The sequence below is a fragment of the Pleurodeles waltl genome, chromosome 9, assembly GCF_031143425.1.
Source record: "Pleurodeles waltl isolate 20211129_DDA chromosome 9, aPleWal1.hap1.20221129, whole genome shotgun sequence".
NCBI classification, from domain to species: Eukaryota; Metazoa; Chordata; class Amphibia; order Caudata; family Salamandridae; genus Pleurodeles; species Pleurodeles waltl.
In genome coordinates, this window is record NC_090448.1 from 67,749,135 (window position 1) to 67,771,789 (window position 22,655).

General features: G+C 45.0%; 1 protein-coding gene across 4 annotated transcripts in view; it reads left to right on the forward strand.

Moving 5' to 3' along the window:
* TMCC1 (transmembrane and coiled-coil domain family 1) overlaps positions 1–22,655 on the forward strand; it is a 422,180-nt gene that overhangs the window by 363,437 nt on the left and 36,088 nt on the right. The window contains exon 1 of one of the 4 annotated variants that reach the window (XM_069206309.1): positions 2,763–3,058. The exons of the other annotated variants lie outside the window; for them this stretch is intronic. Coding sequence (XP_069062410.1) covers positions 2,996–3,058 — 63 coding nt within the window. The 5' untranslated portion in view covers positions 2,763–2,995. Of the gene's footprint in view, positions 1–2,762; positions 3,059–22,655 lie in introns of those variants that run through there. 4 annotated transcript variants of the gene reach the window in all.

Sequence of the window (22,655 nt, forward strand, 5' to 3'; positions counted from 1 at the left end):
AACTTTTGAAGTATAGCTTCCTGAGTTTTCACTGCTGGGGGAGCCTTTCAACTTTCAGATTATTCGGGATTTGATGGCGTAGTGTGACAGGAGTTTAGGGGGAGATCACCTGCCCCAGTGTGACCACCTAGAAGAGGACAGTTTTCTGTGGAACTCTGCATGGTAACGAGGTTTGTGTGTGGGGGGGGGGGAGGGGGTGTGTGTGTGTGTGTGTGTTTTTTGCAAAGGACTCCATCTGGATAAAGATAGATTTCTATTTGCATTCTACTTTACAGATGTTTATTATAATGTTGTAATCCAAAGAGTTGAAGGCTGCAAGAACACCTGCAGCAACTTCAGCATCCTTCACGTAAGATGAGGGTGAAGCTTGCAGCGCTGTGGTCGCAAAAAGACTGGCACAAGTTGAAAACAGATTATCGAGTGTGGACTATTAGTGCTGTGGTTACGGCTACATTTTCCATTGTTTTGGGAGGAACTAGATTAGCGACTGTCTGATGGTTTTCAGGGTTTATTGGGTCTAGTGTCTAGTTACAGTGCAATGCGCCAGCCATTGTATTACGGTGTTGTGCCCGTGTTCAGTCTTGAGGAGCTGTTTTCCTATCTACATGCATGTGTTTGGCCTTTCTAAAGAGTCTGCCACCCAAAGGCACCTTGCCACTGATTACAGACAATGACGGGAATGGAGAGAAGTCTTAAGCTCATTGTGGCTGGAAGAGACACATTTTTAAGGCTTTCCACAAACTTCATTAAAGTTCACACAGTTTAATTAGGGGGGCAACCATGGGTTGCTGTTTTAAGTTTATGAATGTTCAGCTCAGTCAGAGGAACGACCTCATGGAGTGTATCTTGTGTGGCGTCTGAGTGTTTAGTAGAATCTGTGGATCCTTTCTTAAGATTACCATAGGAGGAATGAGTTGCTGAGACAAGGAGCCAGGGTACATCTCTCCAATCAAAGATTCCTCTTCCCACGCTCTGTTAGCATGACTGCTGCTGTTGTGAACTGCCAGCTACTGCACGATGAGAAGGCCTAGGTGGGGCAATGGGTGTTACATAAAGTTATAAAAGTAAACAATCCTTTTGATGGGCAGGGAGCATTCCGTCTGCTTTGTGAGTGGTAGACTACAATGACACATTTGACCATTACTGGGGCTGCTGCTGTCGGAGGGGGGGGAGCAGGAAGCTCTCCCTTGTTTGTAACTACTTCTAGTATTTCATGCTTGCTTACTGAACTCCGGGAGCGTGTGCAGAGGTTGTTCGTCGTTTGCTTTGGGATGGAGATGGGCTCCAGGGGAAAGGAGTTTTGGATCCTAGGCTAATTTGACTTTAAAGTGATGAAATCTGGTGTTTTCTTTGTTTCTGACTCTGATTTGGTAACCTGGGCTTCTGTTCGTTTTAAGGCTGTTCTCCACTTCGTGTGGGTTGTAGCGATCACGTGGCGCTGTCAGAGGTGACACTCTGCCTGTCCCTTGGGATTCTGGATACCAAGATCGGTACTGGCATCTGTGGTAAAACCATTCAGGTTTGGTAGCAGGTGGAGTGATTTGTGGTTCCAAACACAGCGTAACAAATTATTGCAATTAATAGCAGTCAGAATGCAGCCAGAGATATTGCCTTAAATAAAGACCGCCTTCAACATACACGGGCAGCAATTAAAATGGTGAACTATGGTAAAAACTGCCTCTTGTGCTTGTGTTCCAGGGTAATGACCCCAATAGTTTTACCAAGGCACAACGTGGCATATTACAAGATGGCAGCTACCACTTCTCACATGAATGATGCTTTGTGAGCCCTGGGACAGGGCTTGCAAAGCTCAGAATCACTTGGGCTACTGTCGCTGCTTAGAGTTTCCCACCAGGGTGGTCTGCTGGTGGGGCACAGTGACAGTGGAGAGATGGCACAGGGTGGCAGTGGAGAGGTGACACAGGGTGGCAGTGGACGGATGGCACAGGGTGGCAGACGGTCTCTCATAAAGGTGGCGCTATCTGAACTACCCGTCCTTTGAAGACCAGGGTGATTTTTTTAAAGCAAACTTTGGACTTTTGATAGAAACGATTGAAAACGGATTCGAATTTTCTGAAATAAAAAAAAATGGGCTTGATGCTGTTTTTGTCCTGTATAAGCTAACTGTCCACGTTATGGCAGGGCAGGGCGAGTGCGACTGCCCCTAACTAGACAGCCCCCCCCCCCCCCCCCCCCCCCCCCCGAGCAGGCAGAGGCCATCACTGCCCTAAGAATGGAGTCGGGGCATTTCGACCACAGAGCGGGCCCGCAGTCCTGGAGTGAAATAGGTGTGAGCGAGTAGCTCTTTCAGGTGTACTAAGTGTACCTGTGCCATCACACGTGTGTACAGAGCGTTGTCTCTGGGCGCATCTCTTAGCGCCCTCGCATTGGGAAATCCTCTTCCCGTTTTGTAAGTCCCACGGCCGCGCTTGTGCTTCTGCCCACACGGATGCGGCGCTGACGTCTCTCGCACTTTGTGTCCGACCCGCCGGTCTCTCATTCGCGATGTCAGCCTGCGCCGGAGCAGTGATCCCAGCAGTCGCGAAGTGATGTGAGGGAGCGGGGAGTGTTGGACATGCCGGGGTAGTCGTGATATAAGGTGCTGCCCAGCCCTGCGTGCACCAGCCTGGCGAGGAGCGCACAGAGGCCATGCGGGGCTTCCAGGTATGGTGGTCTGAGCAGGGCACCTCCCGGTGCGGGAAGGGGCAGGGTCCTCGAAGCCAGCGCTCTCTGGTTGGCGTGCTGCCCGCCGGAGGAGGGCGCCAAGAGCCACATTAGGGGCTGTGGTTGCTTTTAATGCGTGTGATGCTGGGGAGCGCATGACCTGCGATCAGAGGGGCCAGTGTGTCCTCTGGTCTGAGTGCGAGCACACTGAAGCCTGTGTTGGCCAGGCCCTCCGTCCCTCCCTCCCTGGCGGATGAGGCGCCCAGCCTGAAGGCAGCCTGGCAGCGGCTGGCACGGTGGGCGAGCGTGGGGCCTCTTGAGCCATGCCGGGATGTGGCTGTGGTGCTGCGGCGGCGGCTGCTTCTGGGAGGACGGGGTCTTCGGCGACGTCAAGGTGAGGGGCCCGGTAGCTGGAGATCCGATGCCCACGGGCTCGGAGCAGGATGCTGTGTCATTTCACACCGGCGCGGCGGCTGCACTTGCGAGGGGAGGGAGGCAGCCGTGCATGGGAACAGCCATCCATGTCACTGTTTGCTCTGTTTAGTGTGGATAACGGAGCCCGTACTGTGCTTTGCATTTTGGATCAGAGAGGCAGTGTGAGCAGAGTTGGCATACACAGCCCGACCTGGTATGCAAAGCGCACAGCGCTGGGAAGCGGACTGTTTTTTGCTTATTGCTACAGCTGGCTGGTTCTCGTCGGTCTGTTAGTACATTTACAGATTTGATTGGTTCCAGTATGAATCCTGGATGAGTTTGTTCACCCTAGTGTTCCTAAGTGCCCGGTCAGCATCTTAGGCGCCTCTCTGCTGGAACCTCAAGGCTACAGGGTAGATTTGCTTGGTTTGTGGAAGGGGTAGGAAGCTGGCGAGCAGCAGTGCGTGTTCCTCACCTTCCATTGTCCATGTGCACCAGGGTCCTAAGGCTTCTCGACCCCCGGTCGATGACCAGCTATCCCCTTCTTGGAGGCTCCCTCTGATAGAGTACATGTTAGATGAGGTATATGTTAAGTATATGCTGTCAGTTTATTTGAGATGCTTTGTTGCAATTCACAGTCCGTACAAGTTAGTTGCCATCTGCCGGACGTCCCTAACCCACGCCACCTGGACCCTCTAAAACTAAATGTGCACTGTTTTTATCCTACACATTTATTTCCTGGTTTTTTTTTTCTGTGATGTTCTTCATTTTAACCCATTTCTGAATAAACTCTCTGTAGTCATTTTCGAAGATCTGAATCCCATACGATCTGAGAAAGAGGGTAACGTTGAATACTAACAAAGTCAAAGCATTCACACTTTGCTGCGGCCAATAGCAGCTGTCTCTAAGGTGCCACCAGGAGAACCGGAGCAGCTGCTTATCACAGGCTAAAACATAGTCCACATCAGTGCTTCTTTGGCCTGTGGTGTCCTAAAGTATTTTTTAATTAATTTCTAGATAAATGAATTGCACTTGAACTTTCATTTTGGAACTTGTAATAAACTCAGTGCATGTGCTCTAGTTATTTATTTAGAATTGGTATATATATTTAATTTTTCAGTATACGAAAGTGTTTTCACTTGTTTTTAAAAGTTGGCCTGCTTTTCCAGACTCAAACTGAGTGTAGCAGCTACACAGCTCATTTCCTGTCTGGAAGTGTCTGTCCGCCGGCACTTATGCATCTCTTCCATATTCAGCTTTGCCTGACCCCAGGACATTGCTATTCTCTTGCCTTCTAACATGAAGTTGTGGACGGGTGGTGATCTGATCAGTTGGTTCTCTTCATTTTTTTTTTTTTTTTAGCCCCCTCACCTCTTTCTTATTATCCCACACAGGTCATTTCCACACCAAAGATCTCTTCTTTATATTTGGAGATGTCTGTTGCTGGTTGAACATCCCCATATATCTGAGCATCACTGGTATCCACCAGTATTGCAAGGTGTCCTCTTTGACGGATGTCCAGTACCAGTACTAGAATAGTTGGATCTCATTTATTTAATCAGTGATGTAGTTTGAGTTTCTGAAGGTCCTTCCTCCCCAAGTCAAGTTACACCTGTGTTCTTATTGCAAGGAGGACTTTAATTCCATCAGTTCCACTTTTAAAATCATTAGGTTTCTTGTTCAGTTCTGTGGTCTCGTAATGCCCATAAAACAAGGCGGGTTCAGACTGCCCGTTTCCATTTGTCATTGCCGACAAAGATGAATCTGTTATTTGCTCCCCATCAATTTTTCATGATTGAGGATGGCTTCAATAAAAGAGAAATACTATTTCATGGCGCATTAAACTCTGTTGGCTTCATTCAAAGTTCTCTACACAATACCTGAGTTTATTACCTGACAAGCTACAGACAGCCACTCAAAAACTAAGCCGATACTCTTATGATAGTCCAGGGTACCCCAAATAAATATATACTGTATAGATCTAGTACATTCTGTATGTTATAGGCTCAACTGAGTCTGGGATTCTTCCAACTTCGTTTGTGGCTCTAGTTATAGAAGTACTGCTACCACTAACAAATACCTCATATACAGTGTTTGTCATTGTGTAATGTTGTGTGGGCATAAAACCCTTTCTTAAAATTCCTCAGGAGTGGTGACGGTCTGTGCACTTCTATCTGAGAAACTGTACAGCGTCTCTGCTCTCAAAAATGGTGTGTTCTTTTGCGCAAACAGTGTAATAAACATCACTAGTTTCTCCATTGTAAACATATCTGGATTCTTGATGCTTTCTGGTGTGAATTGTGGTTTCAACAAGTCATCTTTTATTAATCCATCTCCAGTCTCTGTATGGTCTACTTTATTCTGGAGAAATGGCTTCCAGAGCCCATGAAAACTGTAGAACAACTTGTTTTTATATAACGGTCCTTAGTCTTAGGTTTTGTGTGTTTGTGCTGTAAATAAATGGTGTTTCAACTACTCAATTTATTGGCACCCAGTTTACAGCCTCATAAGGATGGAACACTGGGTCTTTGAACCGGAATTCACACTCTTGACTAGCAGATCACAGCACGTGTTAGCAGCGAGCGTTTACTTGCTGACTCATCTTGGTAGTGAGCTTTCAGAAGAATACAAAAATCTGAAGATGAGACCACCACGGCTGGAAACAATACTTCGGATGAAGCCTTTAGGGGAAGGAAAAGCCTTCATAATAACATACCATTGAGAAATGGGCACAAAGCTACAGAAGTGGTATCCCAAACCAGACTTAATATCCATTTGTGGTGTCCAAAACTGGAAACAATACCTACAAATGAGGTTTCTAGAACAGAACACAGTATACCAGATCAGTTTTCTAGAAGACCAAACACCCCCAGATTTGACCTCTGTAACTGGATATAATGATCCAGCTATGGTCGCCAGAACTGGGAATATTGCGGATGTGGCTTCTAGATCTGAACTGAATATTTCCAGCAAAAATCTCCTGAACTGGATACAATACCTGACGTGGCTGCGAGAACTGGTAACAGTTCTTCAGTTGTGCACGACATAATGGGTCACAACACTCCAGATGAAGCCTCCAGAACTGGACATGACGCGGTACTGTAGAGGAAACCTCCAGAACTGGAAATCACACGGTACTCTGATGGAAGCCTCCAGAACTGGACACAACTCCGTACTCAAGATGAAGCCTTCAGAATTGGGCATGACATAATACTCCAGATGAAGCCTCCAGAAATGGACAAGACACAGTACTCCAGAGGAAGCCTCCAGAACTGGACAGACACAGTACTTCAGAGGAAGCCTCCAGAACGAACTGTACATGACACAGTACTTAAGAGGAAGCCTCCAGAACTGGACAGACACAGTACTTCAGAGGAAGCCTCCAGAACTGGATATGACACAGTACTTAAGAGGAAACCTCCAGAACTGTACTTCAGAGGAAGCCTCCAGAACTGGACAGACACGGTACTTCAGAGGAAGCCTCCGGAACTGGACAGACACAGTACTTCAGAGGAAGCCTCCGGAACTGTACATGACACTGTACTTCAGAGGAAGCCTCCAGAACTGGACAGACACTGTACTTCAGAGGAAGCCTCCGGAACTGTACATGACACTGTACTTCAGAGGAAGCCTCCGGAACTGTACATGACACTGTACTTCAGAGGAAGCCTCCGGAACTGGACAGACACAGTGTACTTCAGAGGAAGCCTCCGGAACTGGACAGACACAGAACTTCAGAGGAGGAGTCCAGAGCTGTACAGACACAGTACTTCAGAGGAAGCCTCCAGAACTGTACATGACACAGTACTTAAGAGGAAGCCTCCAGAACTGTACTTCAGAGGAAGCCTCCAGAACTGGACAGACACAGTACTTCAGAGGAAGCCTCCAGAACTGGATATGACACAGTACTTAAGAGGAAGCCTCCAGAACTGTACTTCAGAGGAAGCCTCCAGAACTGGACAGACACAGTACTTCAGAGGAAGCCTCCAGAACTGGACAGACACAGTACTTCAGAGGAAGCCTCCGGAACTGGACATGACACTGTACTTCAGAGGAAGCCTCCGGAACTGGACATGACACTGTACTTCAGAGGAAGCCTCCAGAACTGGACAGACACAGTACTTCAGAGGAAGCCTCCGGAACTGGACAGACACAGTACTTCAGAGGAAGCCTCCGGAACTGTACATGACACTGTACTTCAGAGGAAGCCTCCAGAGCTGGACAGACACAGTGTACTTCAGAGGAAGCCTCCGGAACTGGACAGACACAGAACTTCAGAGGAGGACTCCAGAGCTGGACAGACACAGTACTTCAGAGGAAGCCTCCAGAGCTGGACAGACACAGTACTTCAGAGGAAGCCTCCAGAGCTGGACAGACACAGTGTACTTCAGAGGAAGCCTCCGGAACTGGACAGACACAGTGTACTTCAGAGGAGGACTCCAGAGCTGGACAGACACAGTGTACTTCAGAGGAGGACTCCAGAGCTGGACAGACACAGTACTTCAGAGGAGGACTCCAGAGCTGGACAGACACAGTACTTCAGAGGAGGACTCCAGAACTGGACATGACACAGTACTTCAGAGGAGGACTCCAGAACTGTACATGAGACAGTACTCCAGAGGAAGCCTCCAGAACTGTACATGACACAGTACTTCAGAGGAAGACTCCAGAACTGTACATGACACAGTACTTCAGAGGAAGACTCCATAACTGTACATGACACAGTACTTCAGAGGAAACCTCCGGAACTGGACAGAGACAGTACTTCAGAGGAAGCCTCCGGAACTGGACATGACACAGTACTTCAGAGGAAGCCTCCAGAGCTGGACAGACACAGTACTTCAGAGGAGGACTCCAGAACTGGACATGACACAGTACTTCAGAGGAGGACTCCAGAACTGGACATGACACAGTACTTCAGAGGAGGACTCCAGAAATGTACATGAGACAGTACTCCAGAGGAAGCCTCCAGAACTGTACATGACACAGTACTTCAGAGGAAGACTCCAGAACTGTACATGACACAGTACTTCAGAGGAAGACTCCAGAACTGTACATGACACAGTACTTCAGAGGAAACCTCCGGAACTGGACAGACAGTACTTCAGAGGAAGCCTCCGGAACTGGACATGACACAGTACTTCAGAGGAAGCCTTCCAGGGCTGGACATGACACAGTACTTCAGAGGAAGCCTCCGGAACTGGCCACCCTGCTCCACAGCGAGGTCATGTCAGCTGCAGGTGGCCCTGAAAGACTCTTTTTAGGAGCTGCTATCTGTCAGCAGCGCCGTGTGTCTGAAAGCTGTCCATGATGTCATTGTTGTGCAGGGCTTGACTTTCATTAGCTTTCTATGTGAAGGGGTGCTTTGGTCACAGGACACCCCATGTGCCACCCTCTAGCACAATAAGCAAGCCCGGGCCGCTGGTGTCAGGTTGCTACATCCCCAGCAGATGCGTTTCAGGCCCTTTCTGGGCTGCTCGACTGACAACGCAGAAAAGGAGTGAACTCTTGTAACCCGGGGTGAATGTGCCGCGCGCGCTCCTGCACTTTGGCGCACGTGCGCACGGCGGGGAAATTGGGACATTTCCTGATGGCGCGGCCCGGCCACAGTGGGGCCCCATGGCAGGGGCAGGGGCAGGGTCTGACACAAGGCAGGCTACCAGGCTGACGCAGATACTGGCGCGCAGGAAACCCCCGGCTCCACACCGGCCAGGGTGCCGGAGGTGCCATCGCGCTGTCAGCGCAGCGGGTTTCACATACCCTGTCGGTGTCCTTCAGACTTGAGGGTATTTTCTTGGCATGTCACTTAATTAAGGAGCACCCATTTGCCATGACACGACTTATGCTTGTGTGTTTTGGAGAGGAGACCTCCATTTTCTACCCGAGGCTTCTTCAAAGACCAGCTCGTGAGTTACTAGTAGCCAGGGCCACTGGTATTAAGTAACAGTGAAGGGCCCAATTATGCTGCATGAAAAAGGCACATTATGCAGTATAATGCAGTACATTTCATGAAAGTAATACTCCACTGGGAATTGGTGCCACCTCACTATTACCAGTTAGACACCCACCTTTAGCTATAAGAAATAAAAAAAGCTAACCCTAACCAGTGAAGATTTTCAGAGGGCCTTCCCTGCTCAGAAGTATTTGCTGCGTTTTTAGGGCTATTGAACTGTCTGAGGCAGAACATTTTTTTGTTACAGTCGTCTGATTATATAGCATGTAATGAATTATGTGGCAAAGGCAGAACAATCTATAATTATGTGATGCTGCTGCCGCACAGCCGCATAATTCCATAGGCTCTGGTAGTAGCGCTCAAACTTGCCTGCAAGTAGCTCACCTTTGTGCACCCCATCCTGCTAAATTAGAAGCTTTTGCTGGTTGAATTAATATATGTATACCCCTCTCCAATAGTGTATTCAAAATGATATGTATGTGTGTATGTTCAGAACTCACGAGCTGATGTTTTGAGAAAAAATATAGACTTTGTAAAATACTTTTAAAAACGAAATTTGAGTGCTAATTAATGCAGCATCATATTATTACCTTGGTACCAAGGGTATTACAGCGATGGCGGTTATGTATTGCCCATGTTGAGGCATTTCATGTACAGTGGCAAATATATTCTGAATTTGTCTCTAAGTTTTACCTGTTGCAGCTTAAATCGTCACCAATCTTCACAATGTTCAGTTAAATGTGGAGAAAGCATGCATCTTAAAATTGTTGGGGGAGGAACTTTGCCAACTCTATCTTTACAAGTATGCATCGTCCCACACTGTCTTTTTGTCTGGCCTTAATAACTTGCTCTGTCCGCCCACCCCAGTCACATTCAGTGCTTCTTAGGCCTCCAGTTTCTTTCAGTTTTCACTTATGGCCAAGCACATTTAGCACTGGGATTCAACTCGTTTATGTTCTCTTTACTTCTGGGCCCTGTTGGTTGTCCAGAGCACCCAGTGGTTTTGAATTTGTAACATCTGCTCTGTACTGTCCTAGGATTGTGGGTTCTAGGACTGCAGTGGTAAAGCCACGCTTGGTAATGTTGATTTTTCATTCTTGGCTGTGGAGATGATGTGAAGGTTACTTGCACCAGTCACAATACAACACTGCTATCGCAATCAATGAAGATATGTGTCCAAGGTATTATTGTAAAAAAAAAAATGCATTTAGTACCCACTCGTATTGATAAAATAGTTAAATTAAGGCATTATGAAGAAAATCGAAAGTCTTAGCATAATAGGTTCAAATGTTATGAAGCAAACAGTCCTTAAACTATGATTAAGGTTCACAAACCCCGCAGAAGTCGACTCAAGGGCCTTTCCAGTGAAATTAAAGGGTCTTGGTGTAGTAGTCCTTGCGATTCTACTTATATTATTTCGTTCTTTTATTAACCTGTTTTCTTGTAATTGCTTTCGCGTTACTCTGGTGGGATGGGGGGATCATTTCACACCTCATATTTGGGATCCAGTGGATTTCAAAACAATGTTTCATTTCCGTTTCTACCAGTTGTGGAAGAGATTTTCACATGCACTTAAATTCCCTCGGCTCTCTTACCTGGTGGCTCGGACCCATCAGTCAAGAAAATTGACTGTGTTTTCGTTGTTTTCGATAGTGGTTTTCTGCTGCTTAATGGTTCCTTCCATTTCTTTGACCTCTTTTTGAGATAGAGGGATTTAGAGAGTACGGGGGCCGTGGTGGATTCTACAGAAAATGTTCTCATGTTAAAGGGGGCATTGGCACTGAACCTCAAAGCAGGGGTAGGTCAGAGATAGGAGGTCAGTGTGCCTTGCACACATTTTGTGACTAGGGGAGTCCCGGATCAGGGCTCCTCGCCAGTCGGTAATGCGCCAAAAAGGATAGACATTTTGGTAAGGGGGTATGGGCACTGACAGGAGCTCTTGGTGTGATGGAAGAGCGGGGGAGTTGCCAGGGATCCGCGATGCAAGGCCTGTGCCTGTGAGGTGGTGTCACCGTCCCCTCTTCTCCTCTGGCCCTGGAGGCAGACATTGCTGCTGATCGGTACAGAAGTCCATTTTCTTTGTCGTGGATCGGCTTGTGATTAACTGCAACAGACTCACAAGATGTGTTATGGTCTTTGATGGAGACCACGCGATGGATAAGTTGGACCGGGGAAGCTTTCAGGGGATAATGAGAGAGAAAAAACAGATGATTTTCAGTGGCTTCGATGACCACGGGTGTGCTGCCCGGGTAAGTTGCACTCTTTTTTGAAATAGCAGTATGCGTATTACATTCAATATTGTTATTTTTGGAAATGCACGACGTTTTGATTTCTATATTTTACGTATTAATTATCTGTTATTTTTTTCTTAATATGAACGGCAGTAGTGGCCTTTCTTTGTCACCTCCAGACTGTAAAGGTATAGATAAAGTTAATATGGTTCGTCCACGAAACATGTCCCCAATAATGTGGATGGCAGTGAGACGTGCTTCTTCCTTACTGCGTGCGAATGAGTGTCCGAAGCATCATAAAAGAATGAACATGCATGGTCTTGGACGTTGTTTGCCCATTGGGCAGGCCGACAGGCTTGCACATCGTGCCCGTCCGTGCTGTCCCCGAGGTAGGAATGTGCTTCTCCATAGGACCGTATTAAAGAATTTCATGTGCCCCCATTCCTGAGCGCCTTGGGATCACGCGTATCCCTGGTTCTCAGGCCAGCACACAATGAATTGATTGTACGACCTCGAGTTATCCACACAAGGCTCGGTGCCCATGGCCGGCCCAGGACTGAGACTGGTGCAAGTGATTATCTTTCTGCAGAGGGTATATCAATGGGACCTCTAGGAGGGATTTTTAGGGGCATACAAGGGGACACAGATAAGTGGTAGGGTCGCCTACAATGGGCAGTCATGAAGATTGTGCGCATGTGTGTTTTTAATTCCAAATATATATATATATCTATATATGTACAAATACATAACAAGTCATTTCAACATTTTAAGCAGATTGGGAATTAAAAACTTGCAAATGTTTGTGGAAGGGATAATGCTCTCTTTGGAGTATCACAGTAACTCCAGTTCTTCTCTTCATGCCACTCTTTTCTTAAGTCTCTCAGCCAAACCCTCAAGTACGCTTTCTCCTGAAACATTTGTGAACGTTTTTCTGTATATCTCCCCTCATCTCTTTCCTCTTCAGCGCTCTTTTCAGCACATACATCCTTGCATCTCCTTCCTGCATGCAAAACGTGTTCACATGTTAGCTTTGCCTTTTGCTTATCTTTGTTTATCTGGCAGCATTTCCACAGCTGTGCACCTCCTTTACACACTTTGGCATGGAATTGCTCTGTGCACTCTGCAGAGTTCAAGGGTTGAATGAGCATGTATTCTGAATGCCTTTGTGAGCCACTAACGGGCATTGCGAGGAGACCTGAACTCCATAGTATTAATTTGTTGCCCGTATAGATACCCACAGCCTGAACCCACACAGATATATAGAGGCAGCTCTTTTCACAGTATGCACTATACATGAGTATTGTGCTGCATTAAAAAGTGTCAAACACGACATCCCGGTAAAAATCAGAGGGAATTCAAGAGTAAGTAAAACCTGTAATGTGAACAGGAGCGACAGTGCCTTTTTCAGGCTGAGAGGCCAGTGCTTGTTTTTCTGACTGCAGCTATCGCCGGGGGTGTGGCCCAAGATGAGGGCCAGAACAATTACAGAAGGGGAACCTGGTCAGCCACAGTCTTATCACAGTGTCCTACCATGCCTCCCAATGGGAGCCCTGCCAAGACTCTAGGTTGTGGGTAGCCATGCTGTGACCTTAGTTTAGATGGGTAGCCATGCTGTGACCTTAGTTTAGGTGGGCAGCCATGCCGTGACCTTAATTTATATATGCAGCCATGCTGTGCGCAGTGCACTTCAAACTGGTTCCAAAGTGTGCACTTGTGGTTGAGGCTTTACGACCGAACTGTGCCTATATCGTTGTTAGACCAAAATATAAGTTGATGGTTTTCTGAGCTCTTGACATGTTGTCAGCCCTTAAGAGAGAAAGGAATATACCAAGGCTTCTGTTGAGCATATTTTCAACAGGTTAGTGGGTTGAATTGGTGGATGAACGGCTCATCTGGCGAGGGTAGCATAATATTCTTTGTGTTGATGCAGTAAATGAGCAAGTTTACAAGATACTGTGATTTCTCAAGGACTGCTTGTCTCAATTTTTAGGTTTGTCCTGCCAGAGAGCTTTTAGATCTCTCTGTGGCTTAAAACCTCTTCTGAATTAAACCAAAAATGTGCAATGGGCCTGGAGCAGGACAATTGCTTATCATTGGTTGGCTTTGTCAAACTAATTTGCTTGCTTTTTAATCAATGGCATGCCACCTTACTATTTTGTTTTCACATTTCATATACCATATTTACAAGCCTTTTGATTGACTTGTAGCCTTTTACTAGGGAATTCCTTTTGTTTAACATTCTTTGAGAGCACATGCATTTTTTCTAGGTCTCTCTCTCATGTTCTGCTCGTCTCCGCAACACCTGCCACCCCTGCACTCCCTGTTGCTCCTTCATCTCCAAGTAGTTTACCGTACCCGATATCATGCAACTCTATTGCTCCCTTGCGTACCCCCACTCCCTGTTGCTCCCTCTTCCCATTTCCCAGTTGCTCCGCGTCCCCCTCACAGTCCATAACATTTTTTACATTGTTATTGTTTTTTTGAGGGTCTAGCAGCTGCCATTTGCTGCCTGGTTGATCTGCAACACAAAAAACACGTTCGAGCTAATATAATTACATTCTGTTTGTTTACTGATCAAAATAGTGTCTGCGTACTTCGATCAGTAAACAGTGCGCCCATGTCACAGCTACATATCTTTGGCAAAAAAAAATATTGTAAGTCTTACCAATGCTGAGTGGCAGCAGCAAAAAGCATCGACAAGCCAATATGTCACAAAAGGCAAGACTTTTTGGCTTTGTCAATGCTTGTTCACTGTGTATTCTTAAAACGTATTTTTTAGCTGTGGGTCCTCCACATTCATCTGTCCTTTGCTCAGGCACTTTCCATGATCACAGGGGCAGAAGACATAAGTAGTCCCGTAGTACCTGGCAGCTTGGTCTGGAATTGCTTCTGTCTTTACAGGTAGTTCTTCACCATGCAGGAACACACACAGCGTGGAAGACACTGTCTTGCATCAAACCAACGAGCTATGGATCACAAGATTTGTTAATGGACACGCTTAATGTTGCAGTTAAATTTTCAAGTTTAAAGGTGACCATTTTGGATTCACACAGTACAAGGGTTCAAACTTTACTCAGTGACAGTGTATTTAGAAACATTTTTCTGCTTGCAGAGCTCAACCCTGTCTGAGAAAGGTGTAGGAACTGTTTTATCCCTTGTAAGTGGGTGGTATACCCCACTGCTTAATGAGTTGAGGTCACAACTCTACATGTATGGTGGTATGGCCTGTGTTTTGTCCCCAGAGTAGGTTAGAGCTTTGGGCACAGGGTAGAGGTCTCACCTACCTCTAAAATAAGTATGTCCATCCTGTCCAAAGGCAGTGGATCCTTTTAGCTTTCCCCAAGTTAGATTGTCATGTCCGACCCTACGTGGTTGTAGATCGGTGCTGTCTCCTGAAGATGCTCTACTCTCTCTGGACTGTCCACTTTGGAATTCCCACGTTTTTCCTGCGCTGTGTGTGGAATACTGAAAGTACTGAGAATGGATTGTTGGTATTTTGGGAGTGTGTGTCGACAGAGGCTCAGTAGTGAAGTGAACTGTGCATGTTATAAGTGAATTAAATTATTGGGTTAGTTGAGGCTTTTCTGTGTTCTGGCCAGGTTTCCATTTTGGGTCTACAGAAGTACATCTTCACTGAGGTGACATATGTAGCTGGCCGCGTCGCACGAAGGGCGACAATAGGGGGGACAGCTTCCCAGTGTCGCTCCCTGTTAGGAAGGCAAATGGTCAGGATGGGACTCCGTACTTGGGGAGGGTGGTCCACTGCTTGTTTATGTCCCCAAGGTGTGAGGAGGGAGGAGTGAGGCAAGTGAACGAGAGAGTGGCTCTGAGACCGGACTGCGGACACCTGGTGCAAGGCAAGACCGAGGTGAGTCCGAAGAAGTTGGGGGCAAGGGCGGAGGTTGTATGACGGGATGCTCTGATCGCAATCGGGCTGCATGTATGCTAGCTAAGTTCCTTCGGTTAGAGATGTGGGCTATGGTCGCAGACCTTAACCAATAAAGCATGTGCAGGCGAAATGACCGCTAGCTCCTAACCCCAGATTGCCGACAGCCAAAAAAAGAGGCTCATAATCATGGCTACTCCATTGGGACACCATAGAGTTACAGTGTCGAAACTCGCTCCGGAGGGTTTCCCAGGCGGCGCAACGCAGTGTGCAGCACAGGGGAGGGGGCTTGCTTATTCCTGGGTTATTATCTTGAGAGTGGCGGATGCCGTCTGTGCTTCCTCACAGCACTTACTGTCAGGCCTCGACTGTCTTGCATCCCACACGACCTCGGAGAGGCTGGACTGCTTGTGTGAGGGCTTTGCACCCACGTGTATGTTGTCATGATGTGGCATTCATTATTTGGTGCCTTTCACTGATGTTGGGTTGAGAAATATATAATATATTCTTCCAGAGACCCGTTGTCTGTGTTTTCTCCGTTGGTCCATGTATTCTTCCAGATCTAGTTTAAGGGAAACTCTTAGCGGTCAGGTGTCCAGTGACCTCAGGAGAGAGATGTGCAGTTAAGATATCTGTCGCTCAAGAGTCTGTGTCACATAGATATTCTCAGGATAATGCTGTTATGTGGAATCTTTGAACCGCCCCTGGGATAGATGCTCCATCACCTTTTCCCAAGGGTTGATAGGGAACTTGCCCTGTTTCCGTGGCAGAAGAAATAGTTGTCTTGTCGAAGCAGTTGATGAGAATTCTTCCCTGCACTGCGGTGAGCAGGTGACCTGTATTTCAAGGGTGCGTGAGTAGTGATCCTGCCTCGATCATCGCCTTGGCCCCCTGGATAGTAGAGGTGCTCATTTGTGTCTCTTGTAGCTGGTATGCAGATGGGAGCTGTGCGCTGTCTGTAGGGCAAGTAAATGTTATGCCTGATCAGTAAGTAAGATATGTCTATCCCGTTTTCTGGCGCTCCTAATTAGAAATGTGTAACTTGCTCTATGAAATTTCACAGGATTCCATGAAAAGGAAATTATGCTGTCTGAGCGAAAGGTGGCTTGCCAGTATCTCGCATCACCTTATGTAGGCGAGTGCGCGCCACTTGTAAGACAGTATTGGATCTAGCGAGATACAGGCGAACAACTGCTTTGGCAGAGAATCCATCTTGGTGACACATTTTCTGTGCAAACCAGCCTCCCACAGGTATCTTGAAAGACTATTTTACTAGAGGTGTAAGTGCTCATAAAAAAGTTACACGAATAAACATAAAAATACATTTTGCAAAAATTCACATCATGCTCAGTTAGAGAATTTAATGAATTTTCCCTGCATAATATAATTGTGCCGGGGCCTAGTTTTTAGCAAGGCACTTAGCCATTTCCTGACAATAGAGAGGATCCTGGCTATGACTGCTCAGAAGGTGGGGCATCTCTTGTGCCTCTCAAATTCCATGGTGGATGTTCATCATCTCCAAGGACCCTGAGATAGATAGATTTGTACTTTGTTTTTGTAGCCAGTCACGTTGCCTTAACCTTGTAAAGATGGGACCCTGTCCTAACCCTTGGGGTAGAATGGGTAAGGGGTTTGCTTTTCTAGCTAAGTGGGAGCAGACATTTCCTGCTGGCCAGATAAATATTGTGCCTTGTCAGTGAGGTATGCAGATCTCATATCTTCCAAGGAATATTGGTGGTCGCTTGGCTTCCTCCTTTCACCAAGTGAGCCCCCTTTTGATCTCTGGGATAAGGTGGGTGCCTGATGCTTTCCATTGTCATTTGCATCTTGCTTGTAGTCCACAGCAGAGTTCAGTTTTGTCTCTACTGGGGGTTTTAGAGGCTCTGTGGTGGCCTAGGATAGGTGTAAGATTCCCATGCCGACTCCAGTTCCCCAATTGTGTATTAGAACTGGTTTTGCGGCTGTACTTTTTATGATAAACAATAACGGGCGGTGTGATGGATTTCTTGTGCTCAGTTCTTAGGGAAGGGACTTGTGCTTCTAATAATGAAGCGAGGCTAATGGAAAACTTGTGTAGCATGAACATGTAGCACAATGAAAGGAACAAAGTGTTTCTTTTCAAATGAGGCGGTGCCACTGATCATGCACCTGGTCTTTTCTGATGGAAGGTGAGGTTAGTTTCCATCGGAATTATTCTTTTGTGGCAGCCTCTGCTGAAAGCAGCACCACTATTAATGCCTCACTTCACATCCATATCCTGCACATAGATGGACCCTCCTCCAGACCTTCTGAAGTACTCCTTGGCAAGTGTTTTTTAGATCCTAGGCATCTGCTTGGCTCCAAGGTCCAGTCAGCCTTCAGCCTACAACCTCTAGCAAATCTGTACCAGACCCTCCTGGCCGCTGCTTTATTTAGAACCAGTCCTTCCCCCTGCCTGCATCACTTAGTGCCATCCAGCATGGAAGCTTGATTTCCACCTTACCATAGCCACTCTGGAGATGATCAGTGTGTTGAGCAGTGACTGCACAAAACTATGAAACCTGCAGCTCGCAAGTTCAAATCTTTGGTTAGCTCAGCGAGTAACCCTTAGTTGGGTAATATGGATATTGTCCTATGCTAAAGCCTCAAGAGTTTGTTCAGCTTGCAGGGTTAGTATACTAATTGTTATGTATGGATTAAATTGAGGGCCCCTATCATGAATAAAACATTCTGAATCTCTCTATTCACTTTTGCTACCTCATAAACCAATTTCAGGCTGCTCGGAGAATGCTCTCTGAGTCTGTGAGTGTAGCACTGGCGCTGTACATCTATGGAGAGCAGAGACCACAGCTTCGGGAAGGAAAGAGGAGGAGTCACAGAGGCCAGAGGCTGGTGGGGCAGAGGCAGGTGTTGGCAGCTGGAAGCCAGATGTTTTTTTTTTTTTTTTTTTACGTATACACAGGGAGGAGAGGATATATATGTATATATATATATATATATATTCATATTCATCCTACTGGCGGTCGCCAGTAGGTATAGTTAGGACCATGTTTCCATAGGAAAAGCGTTTTTTTTTATTTTTTTTAACTTGCCTATATCTTTGGCAGCACCGTTTGACAAATCTTCCCGAAATTTCCCCAAATAAGTGTTGCAGTGATTCTTGTTGCGCATGGAAAGTTTTGGGGTGACCTTCAAGCAGGGACCGAGAGAAAGGAGGCTTAAAAAATGTTGCGTTTCCCATGTTCATTTACATAGGATTCTTTAAACACGACTACAGGCCAAACCATTGGACATAATTACAGCCGTCGGTACGCAGATCACACTTATGCTTATTTGGAGTAAATCCATTCAGTAGTTTATGAGAAATTTAGGGAAATTCAAATTGTATATCTCTGGCTGCAAAGTATTTGCGTACAAAGACAAGCTCATGCAGGGAAATGCACAGCTCTGATTGGCCGTCAACACTTCAAACCAGGAAGCGTTTGCAGCCATCTTGGGTCAGTAGTTATAGTTGGAGTTCTTTCAAGTAACAAAAACTCACTCCCAAAGGTAAATCTAGCTGCATGGCGAAGGCGCGGGTTAATTACCCCACATATTATATAATTGACATATTCTAGGTCATCTTCCACACTCTCAATGCAACATTTGCAATAAACTTATTGATGAGACAACTGTGCATGGCAAGGGCACAAGTTATAGTTTTAGTTACATGAAAGAACTCCAACTATAACTGCTGAATTTCTGTGGTATTGTAGGAGTGAATTCAAAACCTAACTATAACATCCCTGTGACCTTTGTTTTTTTCAGTGAATATATATATATATATATATATATATATATATATCTATATCCTTTAGTTCTCTGTGCCTGATTATCAATTGAATAGTTTTGTGGACCATATATAACAAAATTATAAATGCGTAAGAAGTGAATAGGAGGTGGGGTATCTTTCCCCGGCGGGTTCTGAGTGACCACATAGACCATGTAAGCTGCATTTTTCTTGTCTGCTTCACGTCAGAGCCCCGATTGGAAAAACACCCTAGTTATTCACTTTTACCCACCTATTAATTTTTTAATATATTTTATTTTTTAGTAATTCCACCCTCTGCGTCTTCCCTCCTCTTCTTTTCCCAAAGCTGGCTGTCAGCTGTCCACAGACTGAGTCAGCGGTGCCTGATCAGCTAGTGGTTTAGTGGACTAGTGCATCCACTGCAGGGATTGGTGTTTGGCCTCATGTGGTCACAGCTTTGAAACCCAACCTGCCCATCATTCCTTTCATCCTCTGAAGGTCAATAAAATGAATACCATTTTATATATATATATATATATATATATATATATATATATATAGATAGATAGATAGATATGTTTGACCAACTTAGTTTCTCTGTAAGGAGCCTAATCTCAACAGGTCGGCGTGCAGGGACGAAGCACCCTCGCTAAATATCACAACAAAACTGCTCCAAAAAGAAAGAAGTACGCCGTATGCCATTGCTTGCAGCAATATAAGGCACTTTATTTTACATCATCAAACGGCAGTGACGAACTGTATTTCCTGACGTGTTTAGGCTACCAACACAAGCCTTAGTCATGGGTACAAAATTCGTCTGGTTTAAAAATGACCACGTGGTAAAACCCTCCACCTTTATATCCTGTGGCCTTAAAGTCATAATGTCCATTTTGAGTCTCATCATTACGCATTCAATCCTAAACTCCGAACATTAAGCTGTGCCTTTGTTGTATCGTTGTTCCATTACAATGCAGTTATATATCGTTATGCAATCATCTCATGTTCCAGAATTGCAATGTCCAATTATCACCATATCAGGAGCATACTGCAATTTTTTGCCATTTTTCAACTTGTTCCCAGACAGTGTTTAAACGCAGTTGTTATATTATAATTTAGCCTCATGCTTGGCCATCTTATTACGATTTCCTTGCTTGCGTGTAAAGTCCTCGAACAAAAATCATAAACCTTATGTTTGCAGTATCATTTCTTGAATATAGAATATGTTGCCATTTTATATCATCATATAATATCCACGATTAAAACTGCAGTGTCTCTTACTTCAAATGCCCGCCTCTTAGTTCTGAACGTTCCTCAAATTGCATTTCAATTAGATTTGGCCTTCTTGGTTTCACCACTTCGCTTCAGTGCCCCTTAAATGCTAACAAGCAGTGAATGGAATTTATATACATATATATATTCAACTGTAATAATTAATTTCAGTTAGGATCTAATGTCGCAATGCCTGCTGCCAGCAGCCCCCAGAAAGGGAAGGACAGGTACCGGAGCATAATTGAAGCAGAAACAAAACATGGCTTTTCTTCTCTGTTTTTCTACCTCTCTAGTGACGAGCAGAAAATATAGATTCATGGCAATGTGGTTATTTTTTTCACTCCTTAGGTGATGACAGAAAAGTTTAGACTATTGCTGCATGTTTCTACACATTCCAAGCAACAGTACCTTTAAAAGAAACTGACATATTAAGCTGATTCTAATATCTTTTTGCAACAAATATCATCTGGTTTTTTTATATGTTTCATTTTGCACTAGAAATTGTTCTTATGTTTCATGTTTAAAACATGCTCTCTTTCATACGAAGAAGCTACACACAAAGAACGTAAGTAGTCTGTGTAAAAGGTGGTATTATAAAGAATAACATAGCCCCGGCTGTACATAAGTCCTCTTTCCTTTGTATGGCCATGGAACTCCTTGGTAACTTTAGTTCTGCATTTAATTTGAAGTATACAGGAGCCTGCAAGCCTTATATAAAAGCTTGTCTCTAACTCCCTTATTACATTCAACTTGTGACCTGTAATAACATATCTACTCACCTGTATTGTTATGACAGTTGGGATATGATATAATGCCTGCTGGTAGAGCCAACAGTTAATTTAAAAGGCAAGTCAAGGAGCATCATTAGAGCTGTAGTTTTAACAGAAAACTGAAGTGACCTTTCCTGCTGATCTGTTTTCCTAAAGGGAATATTGATCTGAAGAAAGGAGCTAATTATGGCAAAATCTTCTTTTTAATTCTAAAAATATTTGTAGCATAAGGTTTGAGATATTCCATCCTATATCATTTAAAATAACATATTAATAGGTAAAACTACAATTTAATAGATACAAATATTTCAAATATATAAACATATATTTTTGAGAGCTGTAAACTTTTGCTAAGACACAGTTTCTGGAGATAATCCCTGCAAAGGCTGTACGAGCAGGCACTGAGAAATATCTAGGAAGCATACAGAGAGAGAGACCCAAGAATGCACTGACAGAGAACTGGGAGAAACTCATTGAGAAAGCTTGAAAAGCCTGAACTAAAATCACTAGTAGCCCACTCTGGGTAAGAGCCAACACATGCAGAGAGGCCTAGGAGCTCATAGTGAGAGAGAACTGAGCATGCACACTGAAGGAGGCCTGGGAAAGCAAGGAGCACACAGTGAGCCCTAACTTCACCGACAAAGAAGGACCAAGCACAGAGAGACCGGGGAGCATGCAGTGAGAAAGTCCTGAACGTCTGCACATAAAGGCCTAGCACCAGCTGTCAAAGTGCATTAAAGAAAGTATGGGAACTATGATGCTGCACGCATTCAGGACAGGGGTCAGTGAGTGTGGGGGTTGGGTCAAAGGTGGGGCTGAAAAAGAAATATTCTGTAAATTTCTTTTTGGTCTTTCACTGTCAGGTAGCTCATATAAAATAATGCACAGATTAAATGAAAAATACATTTAAAAAAGTTGTTACTCAGTGGGAAATGTCCTTTGGACACATTATGAAACCTCCATTAGTTAATGCACTGAAGAGGTCTGTAGTGACTTTTGTACTCTAGTGCTACAAGGTCGCAGCCTGCGACATAAAGCACTGTGAATATGTAAGTTATTTTAAACTTGCATTACACGCAGTACAGGATAGACTGCTACAAAATGTGCAAAAGGTTTAAGATAAAATGGTGCTTCTAAAATATGTATTTTAGCAATTCCCAGACACTAAAGGATAGTAAGCACCATATAAATACAATTACAATTAAAAACACACACTTCACAGCTCAGTTGTTAACTCTCTGATCTACCACTCAAAAAGAATAAGTCTGTCATTGCAAAGTTTCAAGTAATTTGATCAATTAAAGCAGTACTGGCTCCCAAACCGCCTTTACATTTTCAGATTACCTTTTACATTTGCAGATTAACTTGTAGCTCACATTTGCATTTCTTTGGCACTCTGACAGGAAAGCCTGTTTAGCTACCTGCTTAGCTTCAATTTCACAGCACAGGAGACACAATGAATGACACTTTAGCTGAAGCATTTAAACTATCGAATTTAACCGTCCTGGGATGGTTTTATTTCTTTTTTTTTTTTTTTTTTTTTTTTTTTAAGTATGGGAATGTCATGCCTCTCCGATCCCAACCACTTCGACCACTGCCTAGCACTCACTAGGACAGCCTCTACAGTGCCTCATGATCTAGACTCGGGAGCACTCGCACCGAAATCAGAAAGCATGTGCTGAGCGAGACCTTGGAACAT